The 12,985-nt window shown below is 44.8% G+C and overlaps 2 protein-coding genes across 6 annotated transcripts in view; one reads left to right on the forward strand and one right to left on the reverse strand.

Moving 5' to 3' along the window:
* The window catches only part of LOC139532183 (lymphocyte antigen 75-like), a 37,147-nt gene extending 35,728 nt beyond the window's left edge, over nt 1-1,419 (forward strand). For 2 of the 3 annotated variants that reach the window (XM_071329459.1, XM_071329458.1), the window contains exon 34: nt 59-1,419. In XM_071329459.1, the coding sequence (XP_071185560.1) occupies nt 59-231 (173 nt within the window). In that variant the 3' untranslated portion in view covers nt 232-1,419. The remainder of the gene's footprint in view (nt 1-58) is intronic. The other variant, XM_071329460.1, reaches the window with a different exon arrangement.
* Nucleotides 1,420-2,659: 1,240 nt separating this feature from the next.
* On the reverse strand, nt 2,660-12,561 carry LOC139532186 (E3 ubiquitin-protein ligase MARCHF7-like). 3 transcript variants are annotated; one of them, XM_071329470.1, is made up of 11 exons: nt 12,410-12,561; nt 9,209-9,401; nt 7,978-8,118; nt 6,967-7,141; nt 6,445-6,621; nt 5,115-6,273; nt 4,716-4,885; nt 4,507-4,610; nt 4,153-4,254; nt 3,902-3,950; nt 2,660-3,448 (listed from the first exon to the last, which is right to left on the reverse strand). In XM_071329470.1, exons 2-11 carry the CDS (start codon nt 9,389-9,391, stop codon nt 3,351-3,353), a joined length of 2,358 nt encoding a protein of 785 aa, XP_071185571.1. In that variant the 5' UTR covers nt 9,392-9,401; nt 12,410-12,561; the 3' UTR covers nt 2,660-3,350. The 3 variants fall into 3 exon arrangements, with proteins under 3 accessions (XP_071185571.1, XP_071185572.1, XP_071185574.1); XM_071329471.1 differs by lacking the exon at nt 12,410-12,561 and adding an exon at nt 11,842-12,050; XM_071329473.1 differs by lacking the exon at nt 3,902-3,950.
* Between the last annotated feature and the right edge of the window lie 424 nt (nt 12,562-12,985).

The raw sequence follows: 12,985 nt of genomic DNA on the forward strand, positions 1-12,985 counted from the left end.
ACAGGGACTTTCTTGGCCAGTTTGGAGATGTGTTTCTGACTGGCTGTGTTGTCTCCAGGGTCAGGTAACGTCCCGGTGGCTCTGGTCTTCTTCCTGGTCGTCCTCACCTCCCTGCTGGCGGCCATCGGCTTCGTCGTTTATAAGAAGAGCAAGGCCAGATTCAACTCCACCGTGCGCTACAGGAGAACCATTGATGATGCTGACAGCACTAGTATTATGGATGCAGAATGAGACTTGTCTTGGCTTCACCAATGCAGCTTAAAGAAGCAGTTATGTGCCTACAGTATTCAGTATGGAAATATTATTATGCAGCAAACTGAAACCTGGCTTCTGTTTTATTTAATTTATTTGTATAAATTCCCAAGCAGGCTTTTTTAGTATTTTCTGTGACATTGTAAATATTGGCAAAAGGATTGTGAAAATCCCCAAACTAGCATTTGTTTTGTTTTTGACTTAATGTTTTATTGAACTTTGTGATTTTAAAGAGCTGCCACATTGAACAGTTGCTGCAGTGTTGATGGACTTTGGGTTGACAAAAAAGGCACTGGATGCGTGATGCTTGTTGTCAGGGTATTTTTTCGTCTCGTAACACTGTTTTTCTCTGTTTTCACTCTTTGTTTGTGATTCTTTTGTAATGGAGGAATACGTACTTTTCACTGATGGTCATCGACGAAAGAAGAAACAGCTGCATCATGGCACTGTTATTAATAGAACTAGAATCTTTATTAGCTTGGCATAGATTCATAATTTCTTACAATTATTTAGAGTCTAGTACAAGTAGTCGAGCTAATGCAGTCCAACACAGACTTCCTTAGACAATTTGGATAGTGGCATGCGTTCCCATTTGCCACATGGCCATTTCAACTACAAGCAATTCATCCCAACTGTAAATGCCATTGATGCATTTTGGTTTCTGTTTGTCATTATGACTGTAACCTCCCTCTCCTATGCACTCAAACTCCTGAGAATATTTGCACTTTAAATTGAAATGTTTTGTGAATAATGCCTTAGCAGTTGTTTCTGCCATGTTCAAGCACTATAGTTGTCTTGTTTGAGAGTATACGTTTTTGGGGTGTTCATTTGGGGTTCACGTTTTCAAAGGTCGCTACTTGCTGAGGCCTCAAACTGCACACACAGCTGCTGTAAATGCTTTGTAAATATTTAAATTGTCTTTTTTTACATTTTATTATGGAGAATCTAAACCAAATATGTTTTTTTGAATCTTGTGAATGTTAATAACCTGGACATTCCTCTAGATGTTATTTGGATCTGCCTTGCAACAATGCTTGTTAACTAGGATTACCATTCTCAAGATGTTCCAACAGTATCTTCATATTTACATTGGTCCCAAGCAGACCATCCACTCTGGTCAAATATGGTCATGGAAATGGTCTTTCAATAAAATAGGTTTGTCTTTAAGGGCTGGGTCCTGTCATTTTTGTTGTTGAGGAAATGAATAGATGTCAGACATGGGTATCACTGTGACCTACCACAATAACTTGAATGAGCTGCATTTTGAGGAAGGAAAGACAGAGGACAAGGAATAATTGTGAAAGCCCTGGAATTCAGCTCAGGAGTGTCCCTAATTTAGGCTGGGATTCAATCCAAGGCGCTTGAGCTGCTCTACAACTTGGAATGAATCCCAGCCTCAATCAAGGATCGAGTTCCCCTGCCACATCAACTGTGTAGTCGGGCACCAGACTGCTAGAGCATGTGGTTAGCTGATATGTAAAAACCCTAGCCAGGCATGTAAGATCTGGCATGCGTCCACATCTGAGCAGAGGAACACGACCTTGTGACGAGTGAAGCGCTGACAGACTGAACTATTGCGATTGGTTGGATGAAAGCTCAGTGGGAAGAGCTTGTGACATGCCACTGGGCAGAGTTTACAGATGCATGTATAATAAAAATGTAAATAGGCTTACGGTTGGTAGGGCGTTACACGCAGATTGCGACCTGCGAAGTTACTTGTTCAAATCCCAATTGCGACTTGTTTCCAACCGTACATTATAAACTAAATACATTTCTAATCTACTAACCTAACTTTGATTGAACAGCTTCAAATCTGTTAACACAGATTGTGCCTTTCACACCCCTAGTGCAGTAGGATAGGGATCAGGTCATAGGTTCAAATCTTGCCAATAACATTTGCTCAACAACCTGGTCGAGGAAACAAATGCACTTTAATGAAACGACGCCAGTAGCACATCATGCAAATTACGTTTACAGGAGGAATCCAAAAATGTAAAGTGGTAATAACGAATTTAGCTAGTTGTGCCAGACATTTTATAAAGATTACTAGTGTAGCATTTAAACGTGTGCATGCTTTTAGCCTTGGGAAAAAAATGTTAATCCTGAAGGGGGTGAGGAAGAAGTACACCTAAGTATCTTCGCCCGGAGGAGGCTACCGAGGAGCAAATTCCTCCGTTAAACTTAAGGAATTGCCACTTCTACATATGGCGACCACTTACCGGGTCACAGAGAAGAGGGTGGAGTTTACCTCAATTGAGAAGCTCCCCGTGTTCTTTTAACTATAGAGGTTTTTGAGCAACAGTTGTTGAAATGGCTTACATTAACAGATTGTTAACCCTACTTCCTATATTAAACTTCAGTGTCCTTGTTCGGTGTTGTTGAATGAAATGTTGCCTGCAAACAGCTGTACATTCAAAACTTTATTGCATTAATTAAATGAAAACAAGTTTTAGGGGGAAGCAAAACAGCATTTTCATACTACAGACATTGAAAACAGACAAAGAAAAACAGAACAAACTGTCAATTATTCGGCTGTGAAAAGTAAAGTTAACACTTTCTTTCACATAATTTTTTGAAAAACTTCAAAAAAGGAAAATTCACATAGGAAAAGAAAAACAGTAAAAGGGATAATTTGCCACTTCTTGAGTGGATTCTTCCATAAACAGCCCGTTCCCTTCTCCCAACCCGCTAAACTAACAAACCAGTGGTGTTCAGGATTCCATCTCTTTTTTACACAATATCTCACCACGGTGGACAGCTCTGCTTTTTTAGAGCAGTAACATTTAAAGCACTCGTGGTATAACAGTTCAAAAAGATATCTTGCATTTTAACGGAATAAAGCGCACTCAAATCTGGAGACCTAAAGGGGAAATTAACAATAAGGGGGATATAAAGCATTTCCTCACCTCGGTTCAATTCAAAGTCAGCCTGCATATCTATGACATCATTACCTCTACGTCAGGAGTGACTTCCCGTCCACTTGGCATTGGCTTCAAAAATCCCACAAGCCATTGCACTCAGTAAAAATCACATGAGGTGAAACAGAGCAACAGAATGGCTACTGGAAGGTTACTCCTTCAACTCGTCGCCCCCCCCGATCAATTGTACTCCTCTTCCAGGTCTTCATCGAGGTCACAGAAATCGATTGACGGCCGGGTATCAACCACCTCCTCTTCATCCGACTCCCCATAAGAGCCTGCAGCAGAGGGAACAATTATCAGTCAAATCGGAGACTAGTTTATTAGTAGTCAATTTCATTCGTTTTGAATAAACAGTTGCAAAATGTATCTTTTAGTTTAGAATGGTGTTCAAAGGTAAAATATTAAGACCATTTAATTGTCAGTGATGAATACTGCAGTGCACACCATTATATCAAAGCAACTAATAACCTCCACTGAGATGACCTTGTGCATAGTTACCTGAAGGGGAATTATTCACAGCAGTGTTGCTGGGCAAATAAAAGTTTGCCGAGCTCTCGTCATGCTACGTGTAGAAATTGATTTCTACTCTCACACGTATGGGCCTTTAACATCAGAAGGTCAATATAATCAAATACTTACCCATCAATTCATTAACAGTGACTAACAGCCTCGCATCAAGTTATTAAAACGTGTACACAGCATTGGGGAGAAATTATTCAAGAACGTACTTTCAAGATTGTCCATGTGTTCATGAAGGGTCCTCGCCAGGTTGAAAAACTGAGCGAGAGATGGGGAAATGTTTTGTTTTTTTAAACACTGAATCCTACAACATTTTAAATAAGTATTTTTTCCCCACAATACAATAGTTGGTGAATTATGAGGCCAAAGAAAAACCTTGGGCTTAACATTCAAAATGACAGTGCAAATGAATGACGTTTAGGATTTGTTTTGCATGGTGGTGTCGACTGTAGGCTCTTACCCCGGCGTCGTTGGCAGCTCCTAGCACATCAGAGAACCTCTGCTCACACAGGTGAAGCAACACCACCAGGTAAAGACCACAACTGATGAACTCATACTCAGACTGGAAAGAAAAGGAAGTGGTCACTTAAACTGCAGATATGCGTTAAACTCAAGTTAGGACTGGGTCCCAGGCAGTTAAACCTTAAAGATAACATTTTACGGAACAGTTGGTTTTAAGTGTCCCATTCTGGTATTCTACAGTTGAATGAGCAGCACAGGAGTGATTCTCTGCAGCACATTTCCCCATTCACAGTCTAACAGTTAGATAATGGCTGACTAGGAGATGTCTGGGGTTAACTGAACGGCCCCTCACCCGCTCATGTGTCCTGTGTAGCTCGTTGACGTCAAAGTTCTCAATGTTCAGGTGCAGCTTTTCTTTGCACAGCTCACACGTGGTGATAGCATCCAGATTAGTGCCTGGACAAGAGAGTGAAAGATGGCAGCAAATGTGCAATCACTGCATAATACACCGAGGGGCAGAAAATCATTTGTTAAGGTCAGAGAGAGGAAAGTTATTCTTACCAGAGCTGATTTTGGAACGCAGCCACTTCTTGATGCAGTCCTGGTGAACATACTGCAGACTGCCTGTGCAGCGGCAGGGCTCGATCAGAGGGTTGGAGGGAGACTCCAAACCCATTTGGCAAATACGACACAGGTCCCCTTCCTCCTCGTCAGAGTCCTCCAACAGCAGGCTACAGGGGAGAGACAGAGGTTTATTTACAGTTATCAACCATTCAAATCTGAGGAAAATAATTAAAGCGTTGGTCCATCCAAACAGGCATTTGAATGGCAAGACGAGTGCGGCCACAATAAAGACGATGGACAACACAGGGACAGTGCCATGTACAACAGGGGGATGGGACACAAGCATGCAGGTTCAGCCCACTACCCAGCAAGCTCAGAGAAGGACAGCCTCCCCACCTCTCCTGGATCTTCCTCAGTCTCTCAGGGTCTCTGGAGGAGGTGGACTTTTCCTGGCCCTCTGGTTGGCTCCTGGCAGCGCCCGTCATGTCCACGGCGATCATGACATTGTCGTGGACACGGAACAGCGGGCTGCTCATGAACCTCGCCAAACGCTGACTACTCCCCGCCATGTCTCTCAACTCCTCCTGTAGGGCGGCGCTAGCACCCATCGCCCCCGAGGCTGCCGCAGCCACCGCTCCTTCCCCTTCGTCGTCCTCTTCCTCGGGGGTGTCTTCACTCCTGAGGGGGAACTGGGTACCACGGTAATCCTCATCGGCACCGGACGCCAGACGAGCGCTTTCGTCCCGTCCTTCTCTTCTACGGCGGGAGAAGAGAGGAGTGCAGCGGGTCCGGATGGAAGATGACAGCCAGGAGGAACCTGAAGAACTACTTCCAACACCACCACTGGTGCTGCCCCCTCTCCAGGCCTCCAGGCCAGGCTGGGGCTCCGGGGCACGCTGGGCCTGGCCCTCCTGGACCGGGGACAGGCCCTGTCTGCGACGCCTCAGGAAGGCAAAGGCCTGGGCCGCTTCAGAGCCTCTGGGAACGGGCTCCACGCTTACGGGTCGGACGCTCTCCTCGCTGGTAGCCACGGGTGCGTGGCTGGGGCCTTCTCCTCCAGAGACAGGGCTGTCCTCGGTCGAGTCGAAGGAACGGGAGGCGAAGCCAGAGCTGGAGCCGCTGGAGTCCTGGCTGGAGCGCCGAGAGAAGAGGCGGGAGAGGAGGCGGCGGGTGGAGCGACGGCCATCGGATGCCTCGCCACCCTCCGGGGTTGTCCTGGGGGTGGAGGTTGGCGCGGAGGGAGGGGGGCTGGAGTCCCGGCCCTCCCGTCTTGCTGAGGGGGTTGTGTACCAAGAGGGGCGAGAGGAGACGGAGACTCCTAGAGTGGGCTCTGGGCTCTCAGTGGGCTCCTTGGCGGTGCGGAGGGTGGAGGTGGTCAGGGAGCAGCCGGTGGCCCGGGAGGTGGAGGTGGTGTAGTCCCGGGCCAGTGGGGAGCGCTGGTAGGTGGAAGAGAGGTGGCGGCTGAGGGAGCTGCTCTCCCTGCTAGAGGAGGAGTAGAGGGTCTCCTTGGGCCGGGCCCCCTGGGCATAGGTGGAGGTCACACGGTCTGGCCGGTCTAAAACACAAACACGTCCACATTAGCGATTGCATGCATGTCAGTATTATGTTTGCGTGCGAGTATGTAAATGTTTCAGTTTTATGACCGAATGTGTGCGTAAATGTGCCAATAGGTTTGTAAGTCAATGCACACAAACGAGTCACTGTGTGTGTGCGTGTGAGAACATACAAAGGGATGAGGTGAGTCCGGAGCTCCTATAGCTGGTGTTATCAGCCACACTGGACAGACTCCTCCCCTCGCTCCTCTTCTCCAGCTCCCTTCTGGACCACAGGGGCTCTGAGGAGGAAGAGGAGGAAGAAGAAGACGACCTGGACAGAGGCCGGTACGACTTCCACGACGACGAATCTAAACACAAGGTGCCAGTTTGTTATTCACCTGCATGTTTGAAAAGATAAGTTGGCTAAACCACGAAGGACTTAGGAATCATTAACACGTTTCATCAATGTCGTAAGGTTAACAACTGAAGATCAAATATTATCACTCAAAGCAATGGCGATGATTGTTTGCACGATTATCACAAGACCTGCTCTCATCAAGTGTATGGAAACTAACAGCAGTATATTTAAAGGAAAAGTTCACACTTTAAAAAAACATTTGCCAGGTATTTTCATACATTAAAAAAGGGCTCAAGGAAAGAGACTGAAAACGTTTGTAACTCTTGAACTCTCCCTTGAACCAGGGGTCAGATACCTGAGTCTCTGTTGAGGACACTGCTGGAGTAGGAGGAGCCAGTCACAGAGGAGGAGGGGCTTGTTGTATATGCAGCTCTGTTGGTATAAGACAGTTTGGCCCGTTTGGTATCCCCATCATCAGTTGGGTTGCTGAGAAGTCCTGAGTACGTCCCCAGTCTTGTCTCTGAATCAGTCTGATAAAACAACCCACAGAATGCCATCACATGAATCAAAACAGACTTGAACGGCACTTGGAACTTGGCAATGCGCATCAGTAATATCACTATCAAAACCTAAAAGTCAAACTGTTTAATCCTGAAGTCTATTGACGCGCGTATTAATCTAAGTAACATCATTTAAAAATCCCCATCAAAATCCGTCTGTTTAAGACAGCACGGGCTGTGTCTCAAGCCACCACATCCGCCTGGGTCGCCCTGCCGCATCTGCGGTGGTAGGTGGCAGGGCTACAGCGGTGTTGGTCAGACCATGAGACATCCCAGGGAAAAAACAGGGGGGGGGGGGGGGGGGGGTCTTCTCTTCTCACGAAACGTAGCGTCTAAACTATGACCACTGTGGAAAGGGGAGGCTCTCAAACACGATGACCACTGTGGAAAGGTGAGGCTCTCAAACACGATGGTGTTCAGTGTCGCTCTACGACCCCCACAAGTGACACAGGACTCATCTGAAGGTAAGGGGTTAAATATAGGTAAAAAATATATATATATCATTATTTACCAAGCTTTCTTTTATCTCCCTGATATAGGACAGACACTTCAAAACCTTAAGTTACATTTTTTGACTGTCTTTTGCCATTTATAAAAATGTTTTATTCAATTCGTTTCTATGGACTATAACAGTAAAGGCCAAATTCTATATTTTATTCAAACATTTTTTTTTTAATTGATAGCTAAAGGGGTCCTAAAATTTTAAATCAAATAGCTAAATGATCCACAATATGACCATCTTAAAACAATTCCACATGTTAGCTTAGTGCGCTAATGAACAAGATCCCGTTCTATCGTGAGTTTACCAGTTTGCTGCGGCTGCTCAGTGAGGACTCGGCCCAGGAGCGATCGTAGGAGACAGAGGAGGTAGTCAGAGGGGATTTCCAGCTGGAGTGTCGGCTGTCAGAACTACTGTAGTCCCTGGTCGAGCTGAGGAACCGAGAGCTCTGAGACACAAGGGGTGTGAAAACACATGGGGTCAGCTCAAGTCAATACATGGAGCAATGTAAGGTAGCTGACACATGGTACAAATCCAAGATCACCACAAAAAGGAGAAGAGTTTCCCCTAGGATTTTTTCCAGCAGCGATGGCAAAGTTAGCGCTGTAGTGGGTGTGGCCAATGGCATAAGACCAAAAATTCTGAAGGCCCTCAAAAACAAATTTGGCTGTAAAAATAAATATAAGTAATTTCCTGCAATTCTACACATTTTGCCATGGTTTCTGCCGTGTTCTTAAACTAGCAGAGCGACTCAAACAAAATAAGTAGGGGCCTCTATTTGGAGTGGTGGCAACAATTTAGCAGAGGAGGCTAACACTACTAAATGAATATCGGGGAAACACTGCATTTGTCTAAATATTCTTGTACCAATTATTCCTACATTCTTGCATGCTAGCTAGATAATGCCATTGATCTTTTTTCATTACATCAAATGCATCCATTCTACTCAAAGGTGTTTGCAAACGTGTTAGCTAAGTCAGTTGTTTATTGTGCGTTTGAGCCGGGCCCAGGACTCTTCTGGAAGAGTAGTGAAATAGACAGACAGCCCAGTCGTAACGTTATCTAATGGCACAGTCCTTGACAGGACAGGCGGGCTGACAAACACACTGGCAGGAATCTAGGCTGGCCTATAAAAAGCCCCAGCTAAAGTACACAGATACCTTCTCTGACCACGGCTAACTCGCCAAATAGAGAAGAGGACTGGAACCAAGAGGGAAAGTAACAGACAAGAGACAAGAGTCAGATGGCAGCAAAGAAAGCCTGGTTCTTAGGGGGAGAAAAATAATTACCCACTCGACTGCATTTATTTTAAAGAGAACATTGGTTTTCATGAAAACAGGCTAAACTTGTCCCAACTGCCTAGCCTTACCCTTCGGTTATAAACACATTTGAAGTGTTCTTATCATTGTTAACCGGCAGAAACTTCTCACTGAAATCCAGGACCTAGAGGCCACATATTTAAGGAATACAAAGTGGCATTTAGGGTCAGCAAATGTATGTAACCTGCCACTTTCTCGCTCTCCCTCGGTGTTCAGTACCTGGTGGTCGAGGTCAGGTTTAAGGGGCGTGGCCCTGGTGAATCGATCACTGTTCAGGACACTGGATCTTCCATAGAGCCTGCTGGATCCCAGGGAACCCAGGGAGGAGGGGGAAGAGGATGAAGAATAAGACGACGTGGTGCTGGACACCGTAAAGGGCAGCCGGCGAGGCTTGGAATCCATCACTGATTGGCTGTGGAAAAGCCAAGATGTTAGTAACACTAAATCCAACAGGATCTATCACCGATTGGCCGTGGAAAGATATTAGAAAACAAAATGTTAGAGAAACACATGCAATCAAACATTGTACAAAGTGGAATACAGTAAGCTTAGACATAATCCAGTGTTATTTAGTACACAAGTACTAGACTGATGTAGGCTACAGCAGGGGTTCCCAAACTTTTTCCACTCAGGCCCCCCTTCCAGCATTGAACATCTCGCATCCACCACACCTTGTCTAATGTGTATTCATGTGATATTTGAGTGGCAAACATTACAACCTAGCTAAAACAATGTTACCTGACATTGGTTAGTTGATCTGCACATTTCTGACAAGCTATAAATAGCTCTAGGGTATTTGTATTTATTATGGATCCCCATTAGCTGCTGCCTCTTCCTGGGGTCCAGCAGAATTAAGGCAGTTCTACTTTTTTTCTCCCCAATTTCGATAATCTCATCGCTGCAACTCCAACGGGCTCAGGAGGCGAAGGTCGAGTCATGCCCCCACCAAACCGCATCTTAACACACGCCTGCTTAAGCCGGAAGCCGGCCGGCCCGCCACAAGGAGTCGCTGGTGCACGATTAGCCAAGCCAAGCACCCTGACCAAACCCTCCACTAACCCGGACGACGCTGGGCCAATTGTGCGCCGCCCTACGGCTCTCCCGAGCACGGCCGGTTGAGATACAGCCCGGGATCGATTCCGGGTCTGTAGTGACGCCTCTAGCACTGCCTTAGACCACAGTGCCACTCGGGAGCCAGCTGTTATTCATTTTTTTAAACATTACAATACATTCACAAACAGATTTCACAGCTATTAAGTGTATGCAATGACAAGAGGAAAACTGATTATGCACTACCCAATTTCAAAGTTGCACCTTGTGCATTCTACCATTACAAATTTTAAGAGTAAGTTGAAAACCATAGAGTTCATTAAAATAAATGTGGAAACCATTGGTATCCAGTACTCCATATCAGTACTCATTCAATATACATAACTCAGAGCTCAATGTCCTGACCAAACCCTACCTTTGTTATTGCCAAAACATTTTGTGCCTGTTCCACCCAAACCTTAGGCTAGGCTAAACATGATTTAACGACAAGATAAGACAAGACAGACCTAGCTGCGTTTTGAAACTGCAATCGTAAAGACCAGACTGAAGAGTCAGGGAATCTCCCAATCTGATAAAACCCCAACAGTCAGGAAAAGGAGTTGGCTGGTTGCTGAGACAGCCGAAGTGTGACAGTGTACAAACTGTCCAGAAGCTTCTTGGCACCTAATCCCAACACCTGTTCTTGGATCACGATCACTGTTTTTGCATCCCAAATGGCACCCTAGTAGGTGTACTGCATAAGCATTAGGGTGCCATTTGGTACACACTGTCACAGGCATTTGATGGTGACATTTCCTGAGGAATGAGAGCGCAGTAGGGGGGCTCTGCATGCCAGGTCAGGCATTGCATCACACATGATAGTCAGTGCAAGATAATTTATTAAAAAGGTGCATTCCTCTGGTTTACATGGATCACAGCACCCATATGGGGATAGGAGAACCAGAGAGAAGAAACATGTCCATCTCCTTACAAAGCCCCACCCCCCACTCAACCTTCTGAGAAAGTTTCCTAAAAGTAAACAAAATGTTTATTTCACCTAGGCGATATCACCTTTGGTAGCCTACAGCTGTGGCTTGTATATACTATTTTCATTAATTATATTTTTATAGTTATTCTCCTAATTTAGCCCACAGAGATTGTGGCTTCTCTCAATCACACTCATGACACATGGGTGCTGCTAAACTTAGCTATCAGGAATGCAAAGTGTACACATGAGGAATGTTGTTTTGATAACAGGTCAAGCTCTGTTTTGCTTGTATTTAAGATGTGGAGGCCGCCTAGGTAAGGCTGATGAAATCTGCACACAAGATGACGAAACTTGCTTCTCTACTGTTGTTAATATTTAATTGCGCAATAGTAACACGTTCAGTCAGGCTCTGCAAAACTGGAAGAGTGAATTTGGTTAATTTCAGTTTTTTTCTAAAAAGTTTTGTTTTTAGGATACGGTTTGGCTGTTCTTCCTGATTCAGACAAGGCCATGGGCGCATTAGCTATTTTTTCTCTGCCAGTCTAGGCCAGTTAACTACCAGATTTTCTGCAAAAGAAAAAACGATAGTTAGAGAAAGGACAAGTCTTATTAACGCAACAGTTGAACAAACCGGTGACACTTTAGCACCTCAGTCATGAATTGCAAGCTAGCCAACAATAGCTTCATGGCTAACGTTAGGTTGGTGGCTACTGTAACTAAAAGGCTACCCAAATGACCGAACCGACCTTTCAAAATGTCTGGCAGTTTCCAAGAAAAGAGTTCCCTTTTCTTTTGCTCACCAGATGTCGAAGGAGCTTGTCAGCTAGCTACCTACCGTTAGCAATACCCATGGCCATGTAAGCAAGAAACATGCATGATCTCAAAGCCACACTGTCTGGGGCTAGCTAGTCAAGCTAGCCTCCCAAACTTGTTGTTGGCACAGCTTCGAAGTTAAAAATGGATGAAGAAAAACAGCTTGCTAGCTAACGTTACCCACTAGGCTAAATAGATAGTTAATGTTAGCCCACGACCACAAAGTATGCTAGGGCTACAGCTGCTAACTACCATCCTAGTACTAGAAACCACTCGCAACTTCTAGACTAGAAACGACTCGATTGAGGACGTGTCAGTCATATCCACAAATAGGACATTTACCGTCAAGACAGTGAATGCGATGAGATAATTTTGATGGTTTAGCTAGCGAACGGTAGGCCTATTTTTTATGCTGCTGTTGTTGATCATCCGTCCTGACAGATACCGTTGGGAAGCTAGCTAATCCATTTCTTATATCAAAGGAATCAATTTAATCGTTGCCAAATTAAAATGTAAAACAATGTCGCAGGCTATAGCTAGAAACATCACGGATAAGGTGCTAACTTCGTGCAAAAGCAGCACACTCTCACCTTTGCTTCCAAGCTTCGCTGCATTCAATGATGACGGCGTCTGTGTGTTGATATAGAGAAGGTCATGTGATTTACAATGCACTCAGACACCCCAGACAAAGTACGTACAACTCAGGATGGTGAAGGACAATGTACTCCATCCAATAGAATATCAAGCACTGTACTTGTCCTGCCTCCTTTTTAATTGACGTTGTGAATTATGATTGAAAGTACAGTATGATTGCGATAGTAATGAATTGATGATGATGTTGGGGAGTTTAGATTGAAAGGATGGTTGTGATAATGAATTGATGATGATGATGATGTTGGTGAGTTACAATTTAAAGTATGATTATGATAATACACTGAACAAAAATATAAACGCAACATGTAAAGTGTTGGTCCCATGTTTCATGAGCAGAAATAAAAGATCACAGAAATGTTCCATACCACAGAAAGCTTATTCTTCTAAAATGGTGTGCAGAAATTTGTTTACATCCCTGTTAGTGAGCATTTCGACTTGGCCAAGATAATCCATCCACCTGACAGGTGTGGCCTTTCAAGAAGCTGATTAAACAGCATGATCATTACACAGGT

The sequence above is a fragment of the Salvelinus alpinus genome, chromosome 10 (genome assembly GCF_045679555.1).
Source record: "Salvelinus alpinus chromosome 10, SLU_Salpinus.1, whole genome shotgun sequence".
NCBI classification, from domain to species: Eukaryota; Metazoa; Chordata; class Actinopteri; order Salmoniformes; family Salmonidae; genus Salvelinus; species Salvelinus alpinus.

What these genes read in the sequence shown, in the direction of transcription:
- LOC139532186 (XM_071329470.1), bottom strand. Translation starts at nt 9,391, where the DNA reads ATGGATTCCAAGCCTCGCCGGCTGCCCTTTACGGTGTCCAGCACCACG. An exon ending in AACCTGACCTCGACCACCAG is followed by an intron (nt 8,119 to 9,208) that starts GTACTGAACACC and finishes CTTGTGTCTCAG; the next exon opens with AGCTCTCGGTTCCTCAGCTC. An exon ending in TACACAGGACACATGAGCGG is followed by an intron (nt 4,255 to 4,506) that starts GTGAGGGGCCGT and finishes TTTTCTTTCCAG; the next exon opens with TCTGAGTATGAGTTCATCAG.